This window comes from Bos mutus, chromosome 25, assembly GCF_027580195.1.
Source record: "Bos mutus isolate GX-2022 chromosome 25, NWIPB_WYAK_1.1, whole genome shotgun sequence".
NCBI lineage: Eukaryota > Metazoa > Chordata > Mammalia > Artiodactyla > Bovidae > Bos > Bos mutus.
Genome location: NC_091641.1, coordinates 6,770,388 through 6,798,273, shown reverse-complemented (window position 1 = coordinate 6,798,273; position 27,886 = coordinate 6,770,388). Strand labels below are relative to the sequence as shown.

Sequence of the window (27,886 nt, the reverse complement as noted above, 5' to 3'; positions counted from 1 at the left end):
TGGAGCCGTGGTATGTCATTACCAGATGCCAGGGCCTTCCCTGCCTCAGATCGAGGGACCAAGGTAGGCTTCCTCAGTGTACTCAGCACCACCAGCTTACAGAAGTAGCATTGTAAAATGCTTATGTTTGACCTTCATCCCCAGTTCCTGGAATCGAGCTCCTAAAACCTTTGGAATTTCCAGAGTGATGGGAGCCTGTTTTTTATTATTCATAAGAGCCCCTTTCAAGCACACCTGAGTTCATGCTAATCAGGTGACTCCTAGAGGGCTTTAGGTTGGGCGCTGGTGGCCAAAGGAACCAACCATTTGATTAGGAGATTGGAACGTTCAGCCCCAGCCCAGACCTCTGGGGAGGAGAGAGGGGCTAGAGACTGACTTCAGTCACCAGTGGCCATGATTAAATCAACTGTGTCTATGTCATCAAATTTCCATAAAGATCCCAGAGGATGGGGTTTAGAGAGCTGGGTGGGTGAACACATAGAGGTGCTGGGAGGGCGGTGCACCCCAGAGGGTGCGGAAGCTCAGCACCCTCCCCACCCTCAACCTGCGGCTGTTCCATTTGGCTGTTCCTGAGTTGTGTCCTTTATGATAAAACTGTAATGGTAAGTACAGTGCTTTCCTGAGTTCTGTGAGTCACTCTAGTGAATTATCGCACTTGAGGGGGTATCATGGGAACCCACAGATTTGTAGTCAGCAGGGTGGCAGAGAAGGCCATGCAGCCTAGGGGCCTCAGTGCAGCTGGCACCTGAAGTGGGCAGCAGCCTTGTGGGACTGAGCCCTTCACGTGTAGGGTGTCCGCTAACTCCGACAGGAACAGGAATTGGAGTGTCGAACCCCCAGTCGCAGTCAGGGAATTGGAGAATTGGTGTTGGAACAATGTATTTGGTGTCAGAAAGAAAAATACAAAAGCACAACGGTGTCCATCTTTTCCACAGAGACATCCCCTCAGTTTGTTGTTGTTCAGTCGCTCAGTCGTGTCTGACTCTTTGCCACTCCCATGGACTGCAGCACGCCAGACCTCCCTGTCCATCACCAATTCCCTCAAACTCATGTCCATTGAGTCAGTGATGCCATCCAACCACCTCACCCTCTGTTCTCCCCTTCCCTTCAATTGCTACTGGCTTAACTTTCAGCCCTTTTCAGAGGAGACCCCAGGATCTCCAGGCCAGGCCCTCTCTCGACAGCACGGCACTTCACAGCCTCTGAAGCTGCTCCTTTGCCTTGCCACATTTCTCATCACCAAAGCCACAGGAGGTAGGTCTTAAAATGCAAAAAGGCATTCCTTCTGCTCGACAGGCGTGTCTACTGCTTTGCTCTGCCAGGTCCTTAAGGATCAGGAGATGGAAATGTTTGTGCTGGAATGTTCTCTCTCTCTCTTCCACCCCCATTTTACAGATAAGGAAACTGAGGCCCGGTGAGGTTGAGATTTGCCCCAGGTCCACTCAGCTCAGCAGGGCAGCGTTCTAGCTACCAGGTCTCCGGAAACCAGCACCGGTCACTTCCTGCACTGGAGGAAGCCGCCACCTGGGACCAGCGTCTCCATGAGTCCTGAGGGCCTTGCCCCAAGCACAGATGCCGGAAAGGAAGTGAAAAAGGAAGAAATGGCCTCTCCTCCTTCTCCTCCGAAAGCAGTCTTCCCCAGCACATGTTGGAGTCACAGAAATCTCTCATTAAAGTTTTACAGTCTAACCACTGAACATGCTACTTTGTCTCCATAATTTATACCTGACCTGGGTGTCTAGACATGACATCATGGTAAGGTATGCCTCATTCTGCGGGAAGTTTACAATAACCAGAGCTCAGCCTCGTTGTTACAACAGCCTTGCTTCTGCGGAGGAGAGCCCAGAACCACAGGCTCGCAGACCTCAAAGGCTCACCCCTCGCCAGCAGAACAACCCCATTTCCAGAGGAGAAACTGAGGGGCCTTAACGAAGGTCACATACCCAGGAACAGTCTCGGCTTCTGGCCTCACGCTCCCAGCTCTGTCCACACCACCTGCCACCTCCCAGCTTCCATTCCTAGCATCCTTGGTGCTGATCAGCTGCCTTGAAGCGGAATCTGGTTGGAGCCCAGCCCCTGGCTGCAGACCTCCTCTCCCTCAAGGAGAACAGCACCTCAGCGGGTGAGATCACACGTGGCAGTTGACGCAGGAGGACTAAGGACCCTGATGGCCTCTCCCTCTCGAGGCTGCTCAGCATCTCTGGCAGTTGAGTGAACCCCATTTCCGTGGCCCCTGGTGCCTGGGAATCTATGGGTTAAATCTCACGTTGTGTTCAGACCTCAGTCACATTCAAAAACAGCAGAGATTAAGTCAAACTCCTCCCCCCACCTTTCTCTCTCTCTCTCTCTCTCACACACACACACACACACACACACATATGCACGCACACATAAGGCCCTAATAGAGATTTTCAGGTCCATTTCAGCCCCAAGAACCCATATGCAGAAGGAAAAGACACCATGATCAGTCGATGTATATTTCTGATACCTAGCACTTGGCATTGTACCCAACACTGGGCAAGTTGAGAGAACAATAATAGTAACAAGAGCCACTTATTAAGGGCTGCTTGTGCCCATCAGGTACTTTTTAATTCATCTCATTTGATGTGCAATAGAATTAATAAGTCTGTAAAACAAGTGTCATTGAGCCCACTTTACAGATGAGGAAACTGAGGTTCAGAGATAGGAAGTGACTTGCCTACAGAGCGAGGGTGTGGAGACAGCATTTCAGGTCCCGGCCTGGGTTGACATCTGTGGTATTTCCACTGTACAGGAGAATAAGAGATACGGAATCCTTCTACAGGGATAGACAGATTGTTTCGTGGTGCTGGGCACCAAGCCCAGACCCCCGTCCGGGAGCTCTAACTGGGAAACGGCCACCCGGGGCAAAGCAGGACCACAGGAAGCAGGGCGTGTGTGACCAACCCTTCCTTTCCTCCGGCATGGGTGGAAAGCCATCGTCCCACGCTGCCCAGGGTACCCTTGCCGTCAGCCAGCTGGCTTGGCTCACCCCACGCTCCAGGGGATCATGGGTGGGCCCTTGGGGAGGTGAGACATTGTTCTCTGCTCTGCTTGTCCTGTTGTAACAAGACCACACTCTGCCCATGGGTTTCCGGTTACATGGGAAGGGCCCTGATGCTTTTATCACTGCAAGGCACTTCCTCATATCTGTGTGGGCTGGGGCTCTCCCCTCCCGTCCCCAGCCCAAGCCCAGGAGCTAACTCTGTTCAAATGGCTCAGAGAACTGAGCTCCCAGTGGACCCCAAGCTGGCCTTTGTTGGTCACATGGCACTGGAAGAAAAATATTTAAATGGAGCCCATAAAGCAAATCAGACGGAAGCCCCACCCACTGATTTTAGCATAGTTCATCCACCACCATCCCCAGGGACAGGAGAACCAGGCAGGGCAGCGAGGATGGCGGCCAGGGTGGCCTGTCTGATCTGGAGGAGGATTCGGGAAACCGAGTCTGCTCAGCAAGAGAGAGGCAGAGATACTGTATAACGGGAAACTAAAAATACACAGCAGGGCTCACTCACAGACACAGGCCCGGGATGAGACGCAGTATGTTTGTGTGTGTGCGTGCTCAGTTGTGCTGGACTCTTTGCGATCTCACAGACTGCAGCCCAGCTGGTTTCTCTGTCCATGGGATTCTCCAGGCATGAATACTGGAGTGGGTTGCAAATCCCTGCTCCAGGGTATCTTCCTGATCCAGGGAATCAAACCTGAGTCTCTTGCATCTCCTGCATTGGCAGGCAGGTTTTTTATCACTGTGCCACCTGGGAAGCCTAGGGTGAGATGCAGATGAGATATTAAAGAAGCTGCCTCTCGGGACTTCCCTGGTGGTCAGTGGTAAGACTCTGCATCCCCAATGCAGGGGGTCCCAGTTTGATACCTGGTCAAGGAACCAGATTTCACATGCCACAACTAAAACTCCATGTGCCACAACTAAGAGCTTACATGCCAAAAGTAAAGATCCTGCACGCAGCAACTAAGCCCCGGTGCAGCCAAACAAACAAATAAATATTTTAAAAGAAGAGGAAGCTGCCTCTCTGAGCCCATCCACCCAGGACATGAGGACCCAGGTACCAAAAAGTAAGATGGAGAGAGGGATAGAGGAATGGATAGATACATCACCAAGCAAATTTTGGGGGTGGGCCCCATGATGGGATTAGTGAGTGCCTTTACAAGAAGAGGGGCTTCCCTGGAGGTTCAGATGGTAAAGAATCTGCCTTCAACGCAGAAGACCAGGTTCAATCCCTGGGTCTCACCCAGCGGACGCCTGTGTTCTCCAGTCCTCAGTACATCCTGCTTCTAGGACTGTCGTGATGGGTCCAGACCTCCCCCAACCCTCCCCGTTTGTCACCTGGGGTCAAGACACAGAGGCCCCCGATGAGAACATGAGGAGCTGTTGATGACACTGCAGTCCTGGAGGTTCCAGGAAGAGAAGCAGAAGTATCTAGAAGACGAGGCTGTTGAGTTGAAAGGGCTCCCTGAATGGGGCCCGTCCAGCACCACCCACCATGACAGGCCAAGGCTTCTGCCAAGCGCAGGGACGTCCCAAACAGTCAACTGCACAGTTCCACCTGTAGGTGGGACTGGGGTAGACCAGTCGCCTCTGCCAGCCACTGGCTCCACTCAGTCTGAGACAGCATCATGTGGATGAGCTTACAGTTGATGACATTGGCCAAGGCCCCCTTCCCCTCTCCTGGCCACAGCGTGGGTGTGATGTGCTCAGTCCCTGGGACCCTGGCCCCAGGTGGAAGGTTCTGGAAATGCTTCCCTGCAGCAGGCTGACAACTCACCCCACTCTTCTCCAGTGCACCAGAGCCGCCCCCTGCCACCCAAAGCCAAAGTATGTGACCTTGAGCCCTGGCGTGTGAACTTGGCTCCAGAGAGGATCCCAACACGAAGCAGGAGGAAGAGGAAGACCAGCTCCCGGATCTGCTAAATTCACGAGACTCCTCCTGTCTTTATACTTTCTCCTCTTCTAACATCAGCACACACCCCCACTGCTGACATCTCCCCACCAACACGCAGGCCATGTGCTAGACAGCCCTTCTACTCCTTTCCTGAGTGCTCTGGAGAGAAGCCCACTGGCATCTTGCAGGTCGCTTAGGGGATGAACATGTTCTCCCTGGAGCCTCAGACACTAATTGAGGGCCCCGGTCCTCCCCCCATCCCCCGCCAAAGGCTGCTTTTGGCTGGTGGAACGCACATCTGCTGTCCTTTGCTCGGCCCCTCCTCCTCACGCATGCACAGCCCCCTCTACCCTGACATCTCACCGCAGCATGTTTGTGCCATTCCAGGCACATGCGGTCCAGCCCCTGGTCTCTGGGCTGGCCGATACTCACCTCTTGAGGAGGTGACTGACTACAGAGAGACAGAGCCTGACTGTCCTGGGCTCTGCCAGCCTTTCCTAGATCTCAGCAGAGGCCCCCATCTCCCTCCTCACGTTCAGCACATCAGAGGGAGTGACAGGAGAGCCTTGTCTTGCACCTGGAGCCTCTGCCCTGGAGAGACCCTGGATCCCCGTGGCCAGCGGGAAACATCCGGTTTCCTCCAGAGGTCATGTAATTCTGTCCAGGAGAGTCTCAGAAAATTAACCAGCTTAGCAACCATCTCCCGTGGCACCACGGTGGCCCCAGCCACGCCCTGAGAAATGCCCGTAAATGAAGCAGCAGCGGCCACAGGGAGTGCTGGGAGCCCTCTGGACGTGCAGACAGCCCAGCAGCCGAGTGCTGCGCCTGCGACCTGGGCCAGCCCCCATGCAAACTCTTTGCAGAAAAAGAACAGGCAGGTGACATCTGTGGATATTTACAGCCCCACACAGCATGACAGGAGGTGCCGAAAGATGCTCGCCTGACAACAAAACCCATCTCGGCGGCTGGAACCACTCCAGGCTGGGACGGAGTATCAAAGGGCCCAGAATCTCATCAGTGAGGCCACGCTGTCTGTTGAGGCTGTGAGCAGGAGCAGATGCTGAACAGAACAGATTCTCAGCTCACTCTCCCCAACAGGCCAGGGTCAGAAGTCTACCAAAGATGCCAGCAAAGAAGCAGGTGTTAGAAGCGGCTGAGTGGTCAGTGCCCAAGCGATTCTCTCCAGCTCAGCTAGTCAGAAAGCAATGGCCCTTTATTCTTCCCATCACTTGGTCTCCTGCTCCCCCATGGGCTCCAGCAAGGCCTCACATAGATAATAACATTTCTCTAAGTCTCAGTTACTCGTCTCTAAAATGGGGAGAATCAGCCATCCATCATCTGAACCTCTTATCACACACCTGTGAAAACTGCCTTTGTAATCTTTCATTCATTCATTCAAGAAATGTACTAGGTTCCAGTTCTTGGCCAGTGGATAGTGAAAAGACCCTCTGAGCGGTAAGTGGGGCAAAGGCTTTCCCTTGCAAGTGGCCAGAAGACCCTGGAAGCAAGGAAGCTGAGGTGGGGAAGGTAATTCTCCCAAAAGGCTTGGGCAAGAAAGGAAGCCCAAAATGGGACAGTGGCTAAAGGATGATGCAGATTCAATAAGACTGTTTTCTCAAAGATGAGAGATGTTTTGTGTGATGATAGGAAGAAATCAGTGGGTGAAAAGATGGAGCTTATGAGGGTGAGAGGATGCTCAGGGGAGTGCAGATCTGAGAAAGTGAGCTGAGCTGGATGTGGAGGGCGAGGCCATGAGCTGGAGGAAGACCCTCTTCCCAATCTCTACCCTCTACGGGTCATATAGCACCTCTAACTTGCCTTTTGTTGTTGTTCTTTAGTCGTGTCCCACTCTTTTGTGACCCCATGGACTGCAGTCCACCAGGCTCCTTTGTCCATGGGATTTCCCAGGCAAGAATACTGGAGAGGGTTGTCCTTTCCTCCTCCAGGGGATCTTCCCAACCCAGGGATCGAACCAGCGTCTCCTACATTGGCAGATGGATTCTTTACCACTGAACCACCAAGGAAGTTCCTAACATGCCTTTAGCAAAGCCCTTTACCTGGCAGTATTATGATTATCTGCTCACACCTCTATCCCCAGAACCCTCCAACACACTCCTGCCCCTTCTATTTAGGAGCTCCTGAGGTCTCCTTTTCATCAATGTGACCCAAGCATCTTGCACAGTATCTAGAATCCCCAGGCTAATTTGAATATATGGTTCTACTGGCTTGTCCCCCTCCCTTTAATGGCATCTGTGGTAGCAAGTCTCAGAAACACCATCAGTTTCACTAAGAATCATTTCCTTAAAATGCTGAGCTCTGCAGATTAGCCAGGAGGCTACAGCCTCCTCCCAGGAGAACTCCTTCTGGCTTTGAACATTCAGCTATTTAAAACACAAACACACTCATACACAGAGCTCTAGCCAGGGGTGAAATGTCAGCGCCGTCTTGGACTCAAATCAGTCAGTTCAGTGCTTGGATGCACTAGCTGAGCTACCTCGCCCCAGGCCTGCCCTTGCCCATATGGAGGCCCAGAGGATTCATTTCCTGTCCTGGCCAGGACTCCAGTGCACACACATACACACACACAACACACAGGAAGTATCCCCTGGTTGCATGAAACTTATCATCTCCTGATGAGTTTGTGCAAAGCTCCTCCATGACACCAAAGCAACATGAGATCTCGCTTCTAAGACACCAGGGACCAGACCACAGCAGGTATTCCATGAAGGAGCCAGGTCAGAGTGCAGCTGATCTGTCCTTTGTGCTGGGGAAACTTTGAGTGGGATTTCCCAATACCTTAAAGGTCGTGGGTAATTTAGAGTAAGGAGCATTTAATCAGGAGCAAGAGATTCAGGTTTCAGCTCTGTATCAGCAATTTCTCATGACCTTGGCCAAGTTCCTGGTTTACAGGCATCTGTCTTCTTCACATGTCCTCACATGGCAGAAAGGGTGAGGGAGCTCTCTGGAGTCTCTTATAAGGTCACTAATCCCATTCACAGGGCGTCCCAGGTGGCTCAGCAGTAAAGAATCCTCCTGCCAATGCAGGAGACATGGGTTCGATCCCTGGGTCAGGAAGATCCCCTGGAAAAGGAAATGGCAACCCACTCCAGTATTCTTGCTTGGGAAATCCCATGGACAGAGAAGCCTGGTGAGCTACAGTCCGTGGAGTTGCAAAAGAGTCAGGCGTGACTTAGCAACTCAACAACAACCAACAACAATCCCATTTATAAGGGCTCCACCTTCATGACCTAATTACCTCCCATGCTAAGTTGCTTCAGTGATGTCTGACTCTCTGCAACCCTACAGTCTGAAGCCCACCAGGCTTCTCTCAATTACCTTCCAAAGGCCCCTAATATACCTATATCTTGAGGAATAGATTTCAACATATACATCTGGGAGGTGGACACAGATAGTCTGTAGCAGCATCTATACTGTGGAAATATAAAGTAACGTGACTGAAAGACCTTCTAAAAGTACAAAATTTCAGACGTGAGGAACACCGACGTAATTATACGACGTTGATAAAGGTGTTGGTATCATCTATGCTGCCAGCCAGCTGAACTCACTGAAGGGACATCTATTGGCAGCAGGTGGCTGAAGGAACACTTAAATGTAGCTCTAGTGATGAAATAACGGTCCTCTGTCCCAGGATTAAAGCCGACTCCTTTGATCAGCACTGGCAGCAATCATATTCCAGGTACAGTCAGTCAACAGCCTTCACAGATACTAAGTGCCAGCACTGTGTCAGGTACCACAATGGGAGGTTAGTCATGACAACACTCTATCCTCCAGAATTTCTCAACCTGTCCACACGCTGTAATAAGCGACCTTTCTAGGGACTTGTTTGGCAGTATGATTCATAAACCTTGATGTGGTATATATGCTCCTTGACCCAATAATTCTGCTTAGGAATTTATTCTAAGGAAATCACTAAAGGTGTGGACAAAGATCTAACTAAAAAGATGGTCACCAAGTTCGAGTGCCAGTAGGATGGAGTAGCTTGTGTCAGACTAATTCCACTTAAGATAAAAATAACAAACTCTAGATAAAATTTTTAAACAACTATTTGAAGGCACTAGAGAATAACAAAAAGCCAGCAGAAACTGGTGGGAATTCAAAACGTGCAAAAAAAGAGAATAGCACTGAGTGAAAACCACATTACATGGCTCTTCCCTCAAGGGCATACCCCAGTTCAGGCAATGCAGGGTGGCCAGAATGCAAATCAAAAACTGCAGTTGTTTAGTCTTAAGGCTGCCAGAGAACCTGGAAACTGGGGAAAGAAATCTAATTAGAGAAGAAAAACATGGAGCTGAGAGCCTTAAACTCTGTGTACAAACTACCCTGAAATCCTCGGCTGACCCCTGAACTGTGCGTGTGCAGGGCAGATTCCAATGAGCTTAGCAGAAAACAACAGTGGGAAAGCTACAAAAGCTGAGCAGATGTATCAGCTGCTGTCTAATAAAAGGAAGATGATCTACAGCTTGAGCCTCTCCAAATTAGGGGGCTTAATAAACACCTTAGTTAGGCGTTTATTATTATAGCTTGCCTTTGAAACCACAGAAAGGCTACGCCTTAGGTGAAAAAGCTGTATCCCAGGTCTAAGAGATTTACATATCCACCCCAATAAAGTATAAAAACCAAGCCTTCACAAAGGTACAGTGATTTAACTGTTTGCTACACAAAAGTCAACACTTTCCCAAAAAATCTGAATCTCTGCAGCATATCATTTAAAGGGTCCAGTAGACAAGCAAAAGCTATTAACATGGAAGGAAGGAAGGGGAATGAAAGAGAGAGAGAGAAAGAAGTAAATGCTACCCAAGTCAAAAGTGTCAATACAGCCAAACCATATGATGACCCAGATGTTGGAAATAGAAGACAAGGACTTAAAAGCAGCTATTACATACACATTTTTGGATACAAAAATAAATTATGGCCACAATGAGTGGACAGATGGGGAAAGCTTATCAGGGAAATATAAACAAAACAAAAAACCACACATATATACCCACATGGAAATTTCAGAACTGAAAAGCATAATATCTGAGGTGAAAATTTCACCGGAGGGCTTGACAGAAGCTTGTAAAATCATAAGCGTCAATGAACTTGATGACAGATCAATAGAAATTATCCAACCTGAAGAAAAGAGGGGAAAAAACACAGATCCTCAACGACAATTTCAAGCAATCCAACATGGATGCAAATGGAATCTTAAGAGGAGGGGAGAGAATAAGGCAGAAAAATACATTTGAAGAAATAATGGTCAAGATTTTCCAAATATGGTCAAAAACACTGACTCACAGATCCAAGACGTTCAAAGAAACCCAAGCAAGATTTTAAAAATCTCACTTGGTAACATCATAGTAAAACTGCTGAAAGGCAAAGATAAAGAAAAATCTTAAAAACAACTCGAGGAAACATTCTTAGTGGGGAAACGATATGATGCCCGCAGACTTCTCACCTGAAATAATGGATGCAGAAAGACAATAGAATGACCAAGCTGTTCAAAATAACGGAAAGAAAAAAAAAAGCAACCCACAATTATAAACTCAATAAAAGTATTCAAAAAGTTCATGGAAAATGAAGTATTGTAGCTAATGTGGAGAAACCACAGCTCTTGTACATTGCAGGTGGAAACGTGAAATGGAGCAGCCACTATGAAAACAGTCTTACAGTCCCTCAGCTAGTTAAACAGAAAATTACCATATGACTCAGAAACCCCAGTCCTAAGTATACATCAAAAAGAATCGAAAACAGGTGTTCAAACAAAAACTTGCACGTGAATGTGCATAGCAGCACTAATCACAATAGTCGAAAGGTGGACACAACCCAAATTGTCCATCAGCTGATGAATGAATAAACAAAAGTAGTGTATCCATCTAATGGAATATTATTCGTTATTCAGATACATGCCGCAGCTTGGATGAAGCTTCAAAACATTATGCTAAGTAAAAGAAGCCAGACACGAAGGCCTCATATTGAATGATTCCATTTATATGAAATATCCAGAATAGGTAAATCAGTAGAGACAGAAAGCAGATTCGTGGTTGCCAAGCACTAAGGGAAGGAGAGAATGAGGAATGACTGCTTAATGGGTGTAGGGTTTCCCTTTAGGGTGATAAAAAATTCTGAAATTAGATAGCCTGATGGTTGCACAACACTGTGAATATATTTAATACCACTGAATCACATACTTTAAAATGGCTGAAATGGTAAATTTTATGTTAAGTCATTGACTCAATGGACATGAATTTGAGCCAACTCTGGGAGATAGTGGAGGACAGAGGAAACTGGCACGCTACAGGTGACGGGGTCACAAAGAATCGAACATGGCTTAGCAACTAAACAACAAATGTGTGTTTCTATAGATACAAATATCTACAGATTTATAGACAGATAAGAGAAGGAAATGGCAACCCACTCCAGTGTTCTTGCCTGGAGAATCCCAGGGACGGGGGAGCCTGGTGGGCTGCCGTCTATGGGGTCACAGAGTCGGACACGACTGAAGCAACTTAGCAGCATCAGCAGCAGATGATAGATAGATAAACATTAACACAAAATAGATACTAAAAATTTCTTTTTGAGTTCAGAGAATTCACTATAAGTAGATCTGAACTATAAGAAATGCTGAAAGAACTTCTTGGCGCTAAGGAACAAGGATTCTAGAGGAAAGCTCAGAGCTCCCGGAAGAAATAAAGATCATTGGAAATGATAACTACAGAACAAAGGGAAGACTGCTTTTCCTTCTCTTCACTTCTTAAATAGTAATCTGACTGCTAATGCAAAAAGTATAATGTTGAATTGTAAAATTTCTAACACATTCATATTTAAAGCATATGACAACATTAGCACAAAGAATGGAGGGAGTAGATAAATGAACTGTTAAAATGTTCTTTCATTTTACATGGAATAGTCCCATATTTACTCTAAGTTTGCTGTGATAAGTTAAGGGTACAGATTGTAACCCTTTGGAGTACTAGTATATCATACAGAGAAGTATAACTAAAAAGCCAATAAAGGAAAACATGCAACTTCTGATTCCAGTCGTGACAGACTAAGTCATATTGAACTTGCCCTCCCGTCATAAACAACTAGAAAATGAGATGAAATTTATGAAATGAACGGTCACAGACATTGAACCATGTGGAGCAGTGATTCCTGAAAGAAGGGAAACAAGGTGATTCCTGGAAGCACTCTCTGGACTAGGGCACATGGTGGTGGCACCAAGCAGAACAGCAATCTGAATGCAAGAAAGAGAAAGCAGAGTACAGGGAGGCTAAAGCAAATTTGGTGGGCGGAATACCAGAGAAAAGAGAATTACATAGAAAATTATTCATTCATGGGGTCAAAAGTTATTGAAGTGTATACTTCTCGTGTATGTAAATTAAATACATGTAATGAGTTGTATGTAAATTACACTTCTATAAAGTTGATTTAAAATGTGCAAATAATTATTAACATTAAGAAATAGAAAACATGTGTGGCCCTATATAGATGAAAGAGAATGAATTTGTTATCAAAAATTTCCCCACAAATAAAACTACAGGTCCAGATGGTTTCCCTGTGAATTCAAAGTTTTAATTAAACACTTAAGGAAAAAGCAATACGATCTTCCAAAGAAAAGAGTTTTCAGAAAACAGAGGAGGAAAAATTTCCCAGTTCTTTTTATGAGAACAGTTTAACCCTCGTAATTAAAAATTGATAGGTAGTAGAAGGAAAGAAAACTACAGATAGACATCAAACATGGAAATATAAAAAAGAATAAAGTATCCAAATGAACTTCATTCCAGTAATAATAAGGCTACTCCCAGGAACAAAAGATTGGTTTAGTATTCCAAATCAATCAATGTGTTGCATTAACATAACAAAGGATAAAAGTAGAATTACCTGAATATAGATGCAGCAAAAGCATTTGATAAGATTTAGCACCTATTCCTATTCCTGATGAATACTCTCAACCAACTTAGAAGTGACTGTCCTCATCTGATAAATAGCACACATAGAAAGTGTTAGTCGCTCAGTCGTATCCAACTCTTTGTGACCTCATGGATAGCCCTCCAGGCTCCTCCGTCCTTGGAACTCTGCAGGCAAGAGTACTAGAGTGTGTTGCCATTTCCTTCTCCAATACACAGAAAACCTACTGCTAATAACATATTTAATAATAAATTTTGAAATACTGAGAATTTCTCCCCTATGATCAGGAACAAGTATATCTGTTCTCACAATTTCTATTAAACATTTTACTAGATATTCTAGTCAGTCCAATAAGACAAGAAAAAGAAACTAAAAGCAAAATATTTGAAAAGAAAAAGCAAAAATGTTTTTAGTCACAGAAAACATGATAGTTTATGTAGAAAATCCAAACAAATCAATATATAAGCTATAATCAATATATAAGCTAATCAATATATAAGAATTAAAAAATGGATTTAGCATGGGTTTCAGACACAAAGTCAATAATCAAAAATCAAATATATTTCTATATACTATCAGCAAAATAATTATAACATGAAAACTTTAATCCCATTTTTTAGAAGCACCAAAAAAAGAAATACTTATAAATACAACTAATAAAAGATAAGAAAGCCGTCTACTGTGAAAACTACAAAATATTGCTGAGAAAAATTAAAGCCTTATATAAATTCAGAGCAATATCATGTTCATGAATCAGAAGATTCACCATTAAGAGATCTATTCTCCCCAAATGTGCATATTCATCACAATCCTAATCTCAACCCAATAGACATTTTTGTAGACATTAATAAATGGAGTGTAAAATTTTTATGGAAATGCAAAAGAACTAGAGTGGTCAAAACAGACTTTAAAAAGAAGAAAACTAGAATTACGTATCATTCCATCCTTACTAGAACAGTTCAAGTTAAAAAAACTAACCACACCAAATATTGGTGAGAATGGGGAGCAACTGGAACACACTTTGCTTGTAGGAGTACAAAATGTTAATGCTTCTTTGGAAACAGTTTGGCTGATTTTATTATTATTATTAAACAACTCAAAAATGAGCAAAAGTCTTGAACAGACACAAAAGAAGATATAAGAATGGTTAGTAAGCACTCAGATAGGCATACAGAAAGATGCTCAACATCTTAAGTCAACAGGCAAGAGCAAATTAGAAAGCATCCCATTGCTGCTGCTGCTCAGTCGCTTCAGTCGTGTCCGACTCCATGTGAACCCACGGGCTGTAGCCCGCCAGGCTCCTCTGTCCATGGGGATTCTCCAGGCAAGAATACTGGAGTCGGTTGCCATGCCCTCCTCCAGGGGATCTTCCCAACCCAGGAATAGAACCAGGGTCTCTTGCATTGTAGGTGGATTCTTTACCAGCTGAGCTACCAGGGAAGCCTCACTTCATACCCACTACAATGGCTAAAATTAAACGCTGATAACACCAACTGTTGACAAGGATGTGGAGCGATTAGAACATACATTGCTGATAAGAGTGTAACGTGGTAAAACCACTTTAGAAAACAGTTTGACTCTTAAAAAATTAAACATACATCACAACCTAGCAATTCCACTTCTAGGGATTTACCCAAGGGAAATAAAAACAGACATGTTGATAGAAAGATATAAACAAGACCGTTCACAGAGGCTTTCTTCATAAAGGCAAAAACTATAAACAACTCAAACATCTATCCACAGGAAAATGGGTGAATAAAACTGGTTATTTTTACAACTGGATGGGCTTCCCAGCTGGCAGTAATGGTAAAGAATCTGCCTGCCAGTGCAGGAGACATAAGAGACGTGGGTTCAATACCTGGGTCAGAAAGAGCCCCTGGAGAAGGGAATGGCAACCCACTCCAGTATTCTTGCCTGGAGAATCCCATGGTCAGAGGTAGCCTGATGGGCTACCGTTCACAGGGTCGCAAAGAGCTGGACATGACTGAAGTGACTTAGCACATATGCATGCATACAATGGAACAATCCTCAGTAACAAAGAAACTACTGATACACATATAAGGACATGAATAAATCTCAGAAACATCCTAAGTGAAAGAAAGCATGCATGAAAGAGTATATACTGTATGACTCCTTCTACGTGAAGTTCAAGCATGGATAAAACTGATCTATGATGTTAGAAATCAGAATAGAGGTTGTTAAGGGGTGGGGATCTTCTGTGAGGTGATATATGCATGTATCAAAATTCACCAAATTGTAGACTTAAAATGGGTGTCTGCTGGTATATGTAAATTTTATGTCAGTTAAAGAAAGATGTTTGCACCAAGATTATTAAAAGTTTTTTAATGGAAACAAGTTAAATATTTTCTGGTAGGGGGTTGGAGAAGGCAATGGCACCCCACTCCAGTACTCTTGCCTGGAAAACCCCATGGACGGAGGGGCCTGGTGGGCCATAGTCCATGGAGTCACTAAGAGTCGGACACGACTGAGTGACTTCACTTTCACTTTTTACTTTCATGCATTGGAGAAGGAAATGGCAACCCACTCCAGTGTTCTTGCCTGGAGAATCCCAGGGATGGGGGAGCCTTGTGGGCTGCCGTCTATGGGGTCACACAGAGTCAGACACGACTGAAGCGACTTAGCAGTAGAGGGTTAGTTAATAAAGTGTGTACCCAAATTCCACAGCCATTGAAAATGATACTAGAGAAAGCAGTCTATTGACAAGGAGAGGTGTTCACGACAGTCGATGTGAAAAAGAAAGTTATCGAATAGTGTGCAGAGCATAACAGACATAGAAAAAGGTCTGTGGAACTCCCCTGGCGGTCCAGTGGTTGAGATCCACCTTCCAATGCAGGGGCTGTGGGACCCAGGGTGTTCCCCTGGTTGGGGAACTATGATCTCACAAGCCTCTGGGCAACTAAGCCCACACCACACCACACCTAGAGAGCCCCGCTCTGCAGTAAGAGAAGCCTGTACGCCACAAGCGGAGAAAGCCTGCGTGCCACAGCAAAGCCCCAGTGCAGCCCTTCCCCAACGAAATAAAGGGTCTGGGGGTTTTCTTCAAAGTGAGACTGGAGGTTACCTTGAGAGGTAAAATTCTGGATGTTTTCACTTTTCTACACCCAACATGTGCTTGCTTGTGCAATAAGAAAAAAATATTTCTAGATAGATGCAGATATTACAGTTAATTCTCCTTATTCAGGGTAGCCACAGTTCATCGAGTCCCTGGGGAATCCTGAATCAGTGACTACTGAACCAACACTTGTAGGGGAAATACAGGATTAGATTCCTGTGAGTATCAGGTCACAGCATTTTCGTCAACTGATCAATACGATCAATACATAACCTTGTTTTATGTGGGCTTCCATCTAAAGACATCTTATTGAATATACATTGTAGATTCATTAACATTTAACCCACAGCCAACAGCAGCACTATAACTCATGCCAAGCAAAGCTTACTTAACACATGTTATTTTCTCAGGAAGTCACATCCGAGTCTTTTTGCATTAAGAACATTGGCCGGCGCTATGCTTGGGGATATTTTAGACAAGGATATCACTCCCCCCTGCCAAAAAAAGAAAGGCACAAAAATGCAAAAAACATGGCACTGAACAGACTGTGAAAAGGATGCTTGTTTGCATGAGAACTGAAACCAAGAAGCAGGGAGCCAAAAAAAAAAAAAAGAAGCAGGGAGCCAACCGGTCAACCTCCTAACACGGGAACACACGCGAGGTGACTCTAATTTTTTATCACTCTGCACACAGTTCTTGAATGGCCACAAAAATGCTTCAGGTATTAATTTGGGTTACAAATAAATTTTAGTAAAATTAACAAATGCAGAATCCTCAAATAATTAGGATGGGGGACTTCTCTGGTGGTCCGGGTGGCTAAGGCTCCATGCTCCCAAAGAAGGGGGCCCAGGTTCAATTCTTGGTAAGGCAACTAGATCCCACATGCCACAAGTGAGAGTTTGCATGCTCCAACTAAAGATCCCGCATGCTGAAACTAAGACCCGGCACAGGCAAATAATTAAATAAAAAGATATTTTTAAAAATAATTAGGATCAACGGTATATAGACATGAGGCTTCCCTGGTGGTTCAGTCGGTGAAGAATCCGCCTGCAATGCAGGAGCCCCGTCTACGAAGGAGAGCATTCCCAAGCCTCGGGCCAGCACTCCTGGGGCATCCAGGGAGGAAATAGAAGGGGAGACCTAGCAGAGGGAAACAGGTCCAGAGACAGGCTATCTGGGAGGCGGGAGCCACCTACCCCAGGCAATCCCAGCCCAAGTCGTAAAACCAGAGACCTGACAACTTGGAAGGAAGGCCAGACACATCAGAAAAAAAAGGCACTTCTCCTGGGGAATCTCATCTGAGGCAAAGCGAAACCACGGAGGAGGGCACCTCTGACCTGCGGGCTTTCCAGAGAGGTCGGCCTGGGAACCGAGTGGGAGTTCACAGTCCAGGCCCCTCCACAACCATCTCAGGAATGTGTCTGAAGTCACAGACACCGCTCTGACTTCGCCTTCTGATGGGTTCGTCCTTGGGAATGTAAAGTCGTTACCAGGGCTTCCAGAAGCCAGTCCCAACCTCAGCCGAGGGCCTCCTGATCCCAGGAATCCCTCAAACCCATAGGATTCCCAGGACCCTCATGCTCACAGCTGGATAGGGACCACTCAACCCCAAGGCTCCCTGAAAGAGGCAAACCTCATCCCAATCCCTAAGATGCACACACGTCCTCATCGAGGGGGGCAAGTCTGGAAGATCCTTCCAGAGGGGAGGGCTGGCAGAGGCTCTGAGGCTGAGAGTGTCTTGCGATGTGCTGACACCTCTCACTAATTAGCTCAGGATGCCCAGACGTTTCTGGTGAGTGCGCTGATAACCCACATCAGTGCGGTTGACCAGGGACGACCTTTCTTCTGGAGGGGAGGTTCCACGTACTCTCAAGGGCAGGTGGCTCTGGGGGCATTTGACCAGGTCAGAGTCACCCCGTCTCCTCTCCCAGGAAGGGTGGGCCCCCAGCCCTGCTTGAATCTACTGCTGTCCTGGTGGGCAGAACCTCCCTGAGAACAGAGCTTGACCCCCAAACACCCCTGGCCTGATGCTGCTTGCCAAATGCCGTGCTTCGTCCGTGCAGTCTGCAAGAATTACCCAAAACATGTGCATGGGCCCAAAAGGTGATGACCCAACCTTTCAATGTCACGGAGCCCACTTCAGGGCACGGGTCATCCTGGGAGAAGGTCACCTTGTTTCCTTGCCATTCATCTCAGGTTACAGCTCAGGTTCTGTGAAGTTGGATGTTAACTTGTACAAAACTGCAGAGATGTAAATGATTTCTCGGTAGAGAGGACAACCTCAAAGGTTTTGTTTTATTGTTCTGTAGGATCTAACTTGGGCTTCCCAGGTGGCTTGGTGGTAAAGAACCCACTTGCCAGTGTAAGAGACAGAGGAACTTGGCAAGCTACAGTCCATGGGGTCGCAAAAAGTCGGACACGACTTAGCGACGAAACAACAACAAATAGTATTTTAACATACATGTAACTAAAATCAGGCTTTCCGGAGGCTCAGTGGGTAAAGAATCCACCTACAGTGCAAGAGATGCAAGAGACTCGGGTTCAGTCCCTGGGTCAGGAAGATCCCCTGGAGGAGGGCATGGCCATCCACTTCAGTATTCTTGCCTGGAGAACAGCCAGGGACAGAGGAGCCTGGCGGGCTACAGTCCATGGGGTCACAAAGAGTCAGACATGACTGGAGGGACTATGCATACACACATAACTAAAATCAGTAAGTCAGGGAATTAAAAAAAAGACGAGGGAGGAACGTGTTGTCAGAAAGTCAAGGTTGAGGACAGCTGCTGTTTCCAAATACAAAACCGACTCCTGAGCCGGGGGATGGCCCAGCTCTTCTGGAGAACCAGGTGAGCTGCAAATCTGTTCATCAGGCTGGACTCACCTTCGCTGGATGTGAGCGGGGTAGCAGTGGGCTCTGTCACCCGCTCTTATTCCCGCCTAAGCGCTGCTATCTGGCCCCTTCGGGCTCCAGAGTCAGACTGAGCCCAGGGCCCAGGGCTCAGAAGGGACATCTGGCCCTGGGCCTCGCCCTCTCTCTGAGCACCAGCTGGGCGGAGGGGCCAGTGGGGTGAGGCCCTCCTGCTCCTTCCACCTACCAGGCCCATCTGCCTTATTCTACAACAGGTGTGGCTTCAAGGCTCACAGGTCCTCATCTGCATCTACTCCGAGCCCACATACCCAGCTCTGCCTGCCCCAGCTCCTGCGTGAGTCGGAGCCAGAGCAGAAGAAATAGGCTGTGCGTTGAATTTCCTCCCCAGGCCGGGGCTTACGATTCTCCTCCAGGCCTGGCCCGAGCAGTGCACACACGGACCCCACCTCGGTGCCCCCCAGGCAGGGTGTCAGGCTCACCCCAGCTGGCTGGTCCTGAGCGTTTAGTTCGGAGATGCTTGGGAGAAAGAAAGAATGTGAAAAAGAGAGGAACTCCTCCCAGAAGGAGGGCAGGCGGGAGAGGAGCGTCCAGAGACTCTGAGGACTGGCCTGGCCAGCAGCCATCCCCCGACCCCCTTATTTAAAAATTAATACAATGATAAACCCAGTTACAGGTAAATGACAATTCAGTACATTTAGCTGGATAATATAAAAATTTACATATTCACAAGCACATAGCTCCTTCATCAACATCGATCATTTTAGTCCATGTAGTCAAAGTCTTCTGGCATCCCAGAGTTTTTATCGATTTTATTTTCTCCAAACCCAAATTTTCCCCCGAGACTCACCCTCGTCACAGTTGCTCCCAGTAAAGCCAGGGCAGCACCTCCATTCCAGCGCCGTCACCGTTCGGTAGGACACTCTGTATGTGGGTCTGATCAGAGTCCTGTAACTAACACAAGGGCAGCATCAGGACAGTGTGAGGGCCCCCCTCCGCCCACCGCAGACCCCACTCCTGCAGAGACCACCCAGCCCAGCCAGATACAGAAACACAAATATCATATAATATCGCATTTATGTGGAATCTAAAAAAAAATGAACTTATTTATAAAACAGAAACAGACCCACACGCATAGCAACTAAATTTATGGTTGGCTCAGATGGTAAAAAATCTGCCTGAAATGCGGGAGACCCAGGTTCGATCCCTGGGTCGGGAAGATCCCCTGGAGAAGGATCTGGCAACCCACCCCAGTATTCTTGCCTGGAGAACCCCATGGACAGAGGAGCCTGGTGGGCTACAGTCCCTGGGGTCACAAAGAGCTGGACACAACAAAGCAACTAACACACACATACACACACACAAAGGGGATGGAGGGATAAATTAGGAGTTTAGGATTAACAGATACACACTACTACAAATAAAACAGATAACCAAGGAGCTACTGTATAGCACAGGGAACTACACTCAGTATTTTGTAATAACTTCTAAGGGAAAAGAATCTGATAGAGAATACATGTACGGGGTTCCCAAGTGGCACAGCAGTAAAGACTTCGCCTGCCAATGCAGGAGACACAAGAGACGGGGGTTCAATCCCTGGATTGGGAAGATCCCACAGAGCAGGAAATGGCAATCCACTCCAGTATTCCTGCCTGGGAAATCCTATGGACAAAGAAGCCTGGCGGGCTACAATGGGATCGCAGAGTCAGACACGACTGAGCACCCACACGTACGTATAAAACTGAGTCACTTTGCTGCACACCTTAAACTAACATAGTGTAATTTACACATTGGAAATCAACTATAATTTAAAAAAGGAAAACATACATATGATTGATTTTCACAAGGGGCAAAAGTCCAGCTTTATGATTCAATTTCCATCAGGGCTTGATCAAGTCTGCACAGCTTCCTCTTGAAAGCAAAACTGCATGACTTCACAGAACTTGCATCTGCTGACACCAAGCAACTTAATCATGAATGGGAAAATTATGAATTAATTGAGAGCAGCAGGCATAATGTTTTTAGGCACACTGTTGACAGGAAAACACATAAGTCACGTTTCGAATTTCAGAAATAGTGCGCTAAATCTGAAAAATCCTGTTACACTAATTTTTCTTTGGGGGAAAAAAAAAATCCTCTCCCTTGTGTTTCGTAAACATTCCAGCAAAGCCGCTTCCCCCTGGAGCTCTAAGTTGGGGATAGGGGAGGAGGAAGGGTTGGCAGGGCGCAGCCAGGCAGGGGCTGGAACCTTCGAAGTGAGGGGACGGGAGTCTGCAGGGAGAGGTGCCCAGGGGCAAACCCAGGCCTCGGGGACCCTCAGATCCATGGCAGGAAGATCTCAGAAAGCAGCTGGCATAGGCCACTGGGGTGGGGGCGGGAGGGCAGAGGACCAGTCAATGTCACCACTCCTCACAGCAAGGGACCTGAGGAGACACAGCAGGGTAGGTGAGCTTGGGTCCAAGGAGTCCAAACAGACTGTCTGCATAAGAAACATGGTATCTCCGACTCAACGGACATGCGTTTGATTAGACTCTGGGAGTCGGTGATGGACAGGGAGGCCTAGCGTGCTGCAGTCCATGGGATCGCACAGAGTCAGACACGACTGAGCGACTGAACTGAACTGATAAGAAACATACAACATTTCTCACCCACGCGTTCACACACACACACACACACACACACACACACACACTCACACTCTCACAGCTGCTTCTTGCTGCAGATCTCCCAGCCAGAAACAGGCCCATCTGGGGAAAGGAAGATGCTTTAATTTCAATTTAAAATGTCATTTTTTTAAATTGGAGTATATAGTTGCTTTGGGGCTTCCCTCATAGCTCAGTAGGTAAAGAATCTGCCTGCAATGCAGGAGACCCAGGTTTGATTCCTGGGTCTGGAAGATCCCTTGGAGAAGGAAATGGCAACCCACTCCAGAATTCTTGCCTGGAGAATCCCACCGACAGAGGAGCCTGGCGGGCTACAGTCCATGGGGTGGCAAGGGCTGGACACGACTGAGCTACTAAACGACCACCATAGCTGCTGTACAATGTTGTGTTAGTCTCTGCTATACAGCAAAGTGAATCAGCCACACTGATTCATATATATGCAAACATACAGCCCCTCTTCCTTGGATTTCCTTCCCATTTGGGTCATGACAGAACGTTGAGTAGAGTTCCCTGGGCTACACAATTGGTTCTCCTTTTTTTTTATTTTTGGCCGCACTGCATGGCATATGGGATCTTAATTCCCTGACCATGTCCCCCACATTGAAAGGGCAGAGTCTTAACCACTGAACTGCCAGGGAAGTCCCTTGGTTCTCATCAGTTATCTATTTTACACATTAATAGCGTATATATGCCAATGTCCCCAGGAGGAGAGCATGGTAACCCACTCCAGTATTCTTGCCTGGAGAATCCCACGGACAGAGGAGCCCAGTGGGCTACGGTCCATAGGGTCTCAAAGAGTCGGACACGACTGAAGTGACTTGGCACACACGCCTGCATGCCAGTCCCAATCTCAGTTCTAAAATTAATTCTTAAAGGCAGATTGTTGCTCTGGCTAAGAGGGGCTGGAAAAGCGAGGGAACCCCTCCCATAACCACAGCACCATGGGGTAGATGGAGCCCCGGGCGCTGGGGGCACCAGCTGAGAATTTAGGGTCCTGACCCTAATTCACGATGGGAATTGCACATGTTCCGGAACCTCCCTGAGCCTGTTTCCTGGTTTGCATGCTGAGGACCAGGATGCTGGGTGTGAGGCTCAATGGAAGGGCATGTGTGAGAGCAGAAAGGGATGTGTAGGTGCTAGGTTCGCAAAATACAGCCCTGATCTCATTCCTCCTGGCCCGCACCCTTTGGTCATCCCCACTGTGGTCAGGAGACAGTCTGAGCTGTTTAGCCCCGGGGACCAGCCCTTCTCCAGCTGCCGTGGCTGCCCCCAGGCCCCTTGTGCCATCGGCTGCGCCTCGGCCTCCAGCCCAGGAGCCCTCCAAAGGGCTCTTCACTGTGTGCCTTGAGTGATGATGGGGACAAAGTGATAGCAGATACAATGAGAGCTTTGAGTACTTGCCATGTATCAGGCACTGTTCTGACACATAACAATCCTAACAGGGGGATGCTATCACCATTCCTAATTTACAGATAAGGAAACTGAGGCACTGAGAGCTTCAGTAACTCTATCAAAGTCACACTGCTAGAAGGTGGTGGAACTAGATTCTGCCAGGCAGAACTGGCAGAACTTAGGAATACTAACTTGTGTGCATGCAGTAGCAGGGCACCCTGTTCCTCTCTGCATCTGGCCAAGGTACTGAGACGTGGCCCCTGAACCAGAGGGAGAGCTCAGTCCCCAGAGAAGGTCTTGTTTTGCCCCTCATTCCAAGTGAGGGCCATGGGCTGGTCTATCCCATGTAGGACCAGAAGCATCTGGGTGGCTGTGAAGGCCAGGAGCAGGGCCTGCCAGTAGGTGGCGCTGCTTCACCAGTCCAGCAGGCCGGGGCTCAGACCCTCCACCCTCCCCTGAATGCCCAGGGCAGGTGCAAGTGTCCATGGTCTTATTCCCATCACTTTGCCCTCCTACGTCCATGAAGAACTCCCAGCCCTTCCACTGGGGTCCAGTCCACAGATCCACTGATCTTTCTAAAATGATTCTGTTTTGTGGCTGACCTCTCTCAAAACTTTCCACAGCTCCCACAGACCAAAGACCACACTCTCCAGGTCAGCGAATAAGGCCCCACCTAGCGTCCTGCCCTCACCTCCTTGCACAACCACCAGCCAAGGCTCCTCCCCCCACAGCACAACAAGCAGCTCTTCCTGCCTCCTGGCCTTTGCACATGCAGGCTCCTCTGCCTATTGGCCCATCCTCCTGTACTCCGCAGAGAAAAGCCCCAAGAGCCTTCAGAGTGTGATGCCAACATCCTCTTCCCTGTGAAACACCCCCAGTCCTGGCCAGAGCGATGGGCTCCTTCCTCAGCAACCCCACACCCTGTACAGAGCTTGGCTTTACATGCGGGGTGCCTGCTGTATACCAAGCACCGGGATTACAAGAATGAAGGAGGCAGCAAGACCTCTCACTGTGCTAGAGCTGGCGGTGCAAATTCTGTATCATAGGTGTGAATATGTGCCTGTGCATGGTGCTTCCCTGGTGGCTCAGATGGTAAAGAATCTGCCTGCAATTCAGGAGATCCAGGTTCGATCCTTGGGTAGGGAGGATCCCCCTGGAGAAGGAAATGGCAACTTGCTCCAGTATTCTCGCCCGGAGAATTCCACAGGCAGAAGAGCCTGGCAGGCTATAGTCCGTGGGGTCGCAAAGAGTCGGAAACAGCTGAGCAACTAACACACACGATGGTAAGTGCCAGGGAAGAAAGCACTGCGTTCACTACTCGCATTGCAATGGATTCGTTTTTTTTTTTTTTAATTAAAATATAATTTACAGGGACTTCCCTGGTGGTCTAGTGTGGCTAAGACTCCACGCTCTCAAAGAAGGAGCCCAGGTTCCATCTCTAATCAGGCAACTAGTTGCCTTATGCCGCATCAAAGATCAAAGATCCCGCATGATGCAACCAAGACCTGGCACAGCCAAATAAACAAATGAATATTTAAAAAGAAAAGAAGGAAAAATATCTTGCCATGCGGATGGAAGACCAGGTTCAGAAGCTCATATCACTTAGCCAACTGACAATCCAGGCTGAGGCAAGACGTCTTTCAATACACTAAAAAAAAGCATGTCCATGATCCTACAAGTAACGCACATGTTTATACCAAGTCATGGCTGGTTCCAACGCTTCAAAAGGTATCATGATTTTCATAATGTGAAAGTCAGCGGTGAGGCAGCAAGTGCCAATACTGAAAGTGCCAAAGCTTTTAAAGAAGAGCTGCAGAGGATAATTGTGGATGAGAAATATCTGCCAGAACAAATATTGAATGTCGATGAAATGAGCCTGTTCTGGAAGTGTGTGCCGGAGCGAACACACATTCATCAGGAGTCCAGGACAATGCCAGGATTCAAGGTTTTCAGAAAGCGCGTGGAAGGCTGCTTTGGGGGTGGAAAAGTTACCGGGCTCGAATGAAAGTCTTTCCTAATCTACCAGTGGGAGAACCCCAGAGCATTCAAGTATGTGAGCCAGGCATTCACTTCCCATTTGTTATCGCCATAACAAGAAAGCCTGGATGACATTAACAGTGTTTGAAGCCTGGCTTTTGAAGTGTTTTATCCGTCAGGCAAGAGAATATTGGAGGCAAAACAACATCCCATTCAAGATTCGGCTGATCTCAGACAAGGCTCCCGGGCATCCACAGCATATCAGGATGGGCATCCTCATGTCAAGGTTGTGTAGTTGCCACTGAACACAAGTGCACTCATTCCACCCAAGGACCAAGGCACCACAGCTACGTTCAAACCATACTATTGACACCAAATGTCTGTGCAGGGCCTGGAAGCAATGGAAACTGGTCGAACGCTCTGAGAGTTTTGGAAAGGTTTTAACATTAAACGTGCTACCCAGACCATGCATCGCTGCCTGTGGGAAGAAGTCACACAGCAATGAGTGAACACTGAACTGCATTTTGCAGAGAGTTTTAAAGACATATGTGAACATGTTCAAAGGTTTTAACCAAGATTCTGTTGTGGATGAAACAGTCCCGAGATATGAATGCTTGGTACAGACCTAGAACTGGACATTTGAAGAAGAGGATATTCGTGAGCTTGTTGGTACCGAGGGTGAAGAACTTTCCAATGAGGAGCTGTTCGAACTGGAGAAAGAAAGGTGGAGAGAAGTTGAGGCAGAGGAGGAAGTTATGCCCGGGGCACCAGGAAAGTTCACAGCAAAGAAACTGGCAGAGACGTTTGCTGCCATCAGCAATGGTGGAAGGATGTTAGAAGAAATGGATGTCAACTATGGGAGGTCCACAAGAGCTGACAGGCAGATCCAAGATGTTCTTGCTTGCTCTAGAGAAATATACAACGGAGAGAAGAAACACACCATATAGTCGAAACTTGGTATCTTCCCCAAGAACACTCCACCTGCTAAACCATCAAGTGTTGACGACCCGGTGCCTTCTCCCAAGCTATTCTGGAGCCTCATCAGAAGAGAGGAACGGACAACCCTGTCTCTGTAGCTTCCCCGTCATCCAGCGATTAATCTTAGCTGAGTGCTGCAATCACTCTTCAATGTGCTTTCAGCGGTGTATGCTAACGGGGATTCTGTTTCTCACTTTTCACCTTCTCACTCTCATGTAATAAATTACATGAGATGGTCAACATTTCATTATAAAACAGGCTTTGTGTTAGGTGAGTTTGCCCAACTGTAGGCTAATGGAAGTGTCCTCAGCATGTTTGAGGTAGGCTGGGCAAAGCTACAACTTTCAATAGGTTAGGTGCCTCTAATGCATTTTTGACTTCAGGTATTTTCAACTTGCAGTGGGTTTGTGGTGATGTAACCCCATTGTGAGTCAAGGAAGATCTGTAGATAAATCTAGTGTTTAGCTCAATGAACTCTGAACCTATGTATACACCAACATTCCCATTGCTCCAAAGTCCTTTTGAACGCCTTCCAAGTTGATTCTCTAGCCCCCAGGCATAACCATTCTTTTGACTTCTCACTAGAGATTAGCTTTGCCTGTTGTAGAATTTCATATAAATAGAATCACACAGCATGCACTCATTTGTCTGCATTCTTTCTCCCAACCATCATGTCTGTGAGGTTCATCTGTATTGTTAAGGGTAGCATGTTTTGTTTCTTTTTATTCCTAAATAATATTTCATTACATAAACATACCACAATGTATCTGTTCTCCTGTTCATGAACTTTGGGGTTATTTCCAGATCCACTGTTGATACGAGTGTTTTTATACAAGTCTTTGTGGACAAATTTCCACTTCTTTAAGGTAAGTACCTAGAAATAGAATTGATGGGCCATAGGACGGATATATGTTTAACTTTAGTAGATGCTACAAACACATGTCCCAGACCTATTCGGATGAACGAGGTTCACATGCCCAGCAACAGTGTGTGAGTTCCAGTTTCTCCATAACCAGTTTCTCCATAACCAGTTTCTCCATAACGTTTGATATTGTCAGTCACTTTCATTTCAGTCATTCTAAGGTGTATGCAGAACTCTCATTTATAGTTTTAACCAAAGTTGAACTCTTTTTCATGTCTGCCATTTATTTATCTCCTTTTGTGAAGTATCTGCTCAGGTTTTTTGCCCACCTTTAAATTGGGTTTTGGGTCTTTCTTATGAGTTTGTAAGATACACAAGAGAGACCTTTTTCAAATGTATGTATTCTGAATGCTTTTTCCCAACCCGTGGTTTGCCTTTTCATTTTCTTAAAGTATATCTTTACTGATCAGTTGTAAATTTTTATCAAGTTCAATTATCATTTTTTAAATTTTACTATCTGCTGGGCAGGAGTCAAAGTTCATTATTTTCCATTTGAATGCCCACTTGCTATGGCACCAATTGTTGAAAAGACCTTTTTGCCTAAATGTTCCCACTAAAATTAAATTATTTTAGTGCCTTGTTGTGGAGAAGGCAATGGCACCCCACTCCAGTACTCTTGCCTGGAAAATCTCATGGACGGAGGAGCCTGGAAGGCTGCAGTCCATGGGGTCACAAAGAGTCGGACACGACTGAGCGGCTAAACTTTCACTTTTCACTTTCATGCATTGGAGAAGGAAATGGCAACCCACTCCAGTGTTCTTGCCTGGAGAATCCCAGGGACAGGGGAACCTGGTGGGCTGCCGTCTATGGGGTTGCACAGAGTCGGACACGACTGAAGCGACTTAGCAGCAGCAGTGCCTTGTTGAAAAAAATCAAATGAGTGTTCAAATGTGAGTCTATTTCTTGACTCTATTCTGTTCCGTTGATCCATTTGTCCATTCTTGCACCAAAACCACACTGTCTCAATTAATGCAGCTTACTAATAAGTCTTGACATATGGTCATGTAAATCCTCCAATCTTGTTCTCCTTCAAGATTGTCTTGGCACCTAGGTCCTTTATATTCTCATTGCCTTTTTAAATTGTCTTATCAATTTCTGCAAAAAAAAAAAAAAAAAAAAACAACCCACTATAATGTTGATAAGATTATATGGAATCTATAGATCAATTTGTAGAGAATTGGCATCTTA

General features: G+C 46.7%; 1 protein-coding gene across 2 annotated transcripts in view; it reads right to left on the bottom strand.

The window, feature by feature from the left end:
- COL26A1 (collagen type XXVI alpha 1 chain) overlaps positions 1–27,886 on the bottom strand; it is a 164,460-nt gene that overhangs the window by 73,540 nt on the left and 63,034 nt on the right. Inside the window, exon 3 of one of the 2 annotated variants that reach the window (XM_070362142.1) lies at positions 19,617–19,720. In XM_070362142.1, coding sequence (XP_070218243.1) covers positions 19,617–19,720 — 104 coding nt within the window. The remainder of the gene's footprint in view (positions 1–19,616; positions 19,721–27,886) is intronic. The other variant, XM_070362143.1, reaches the window with a different exon arrangement.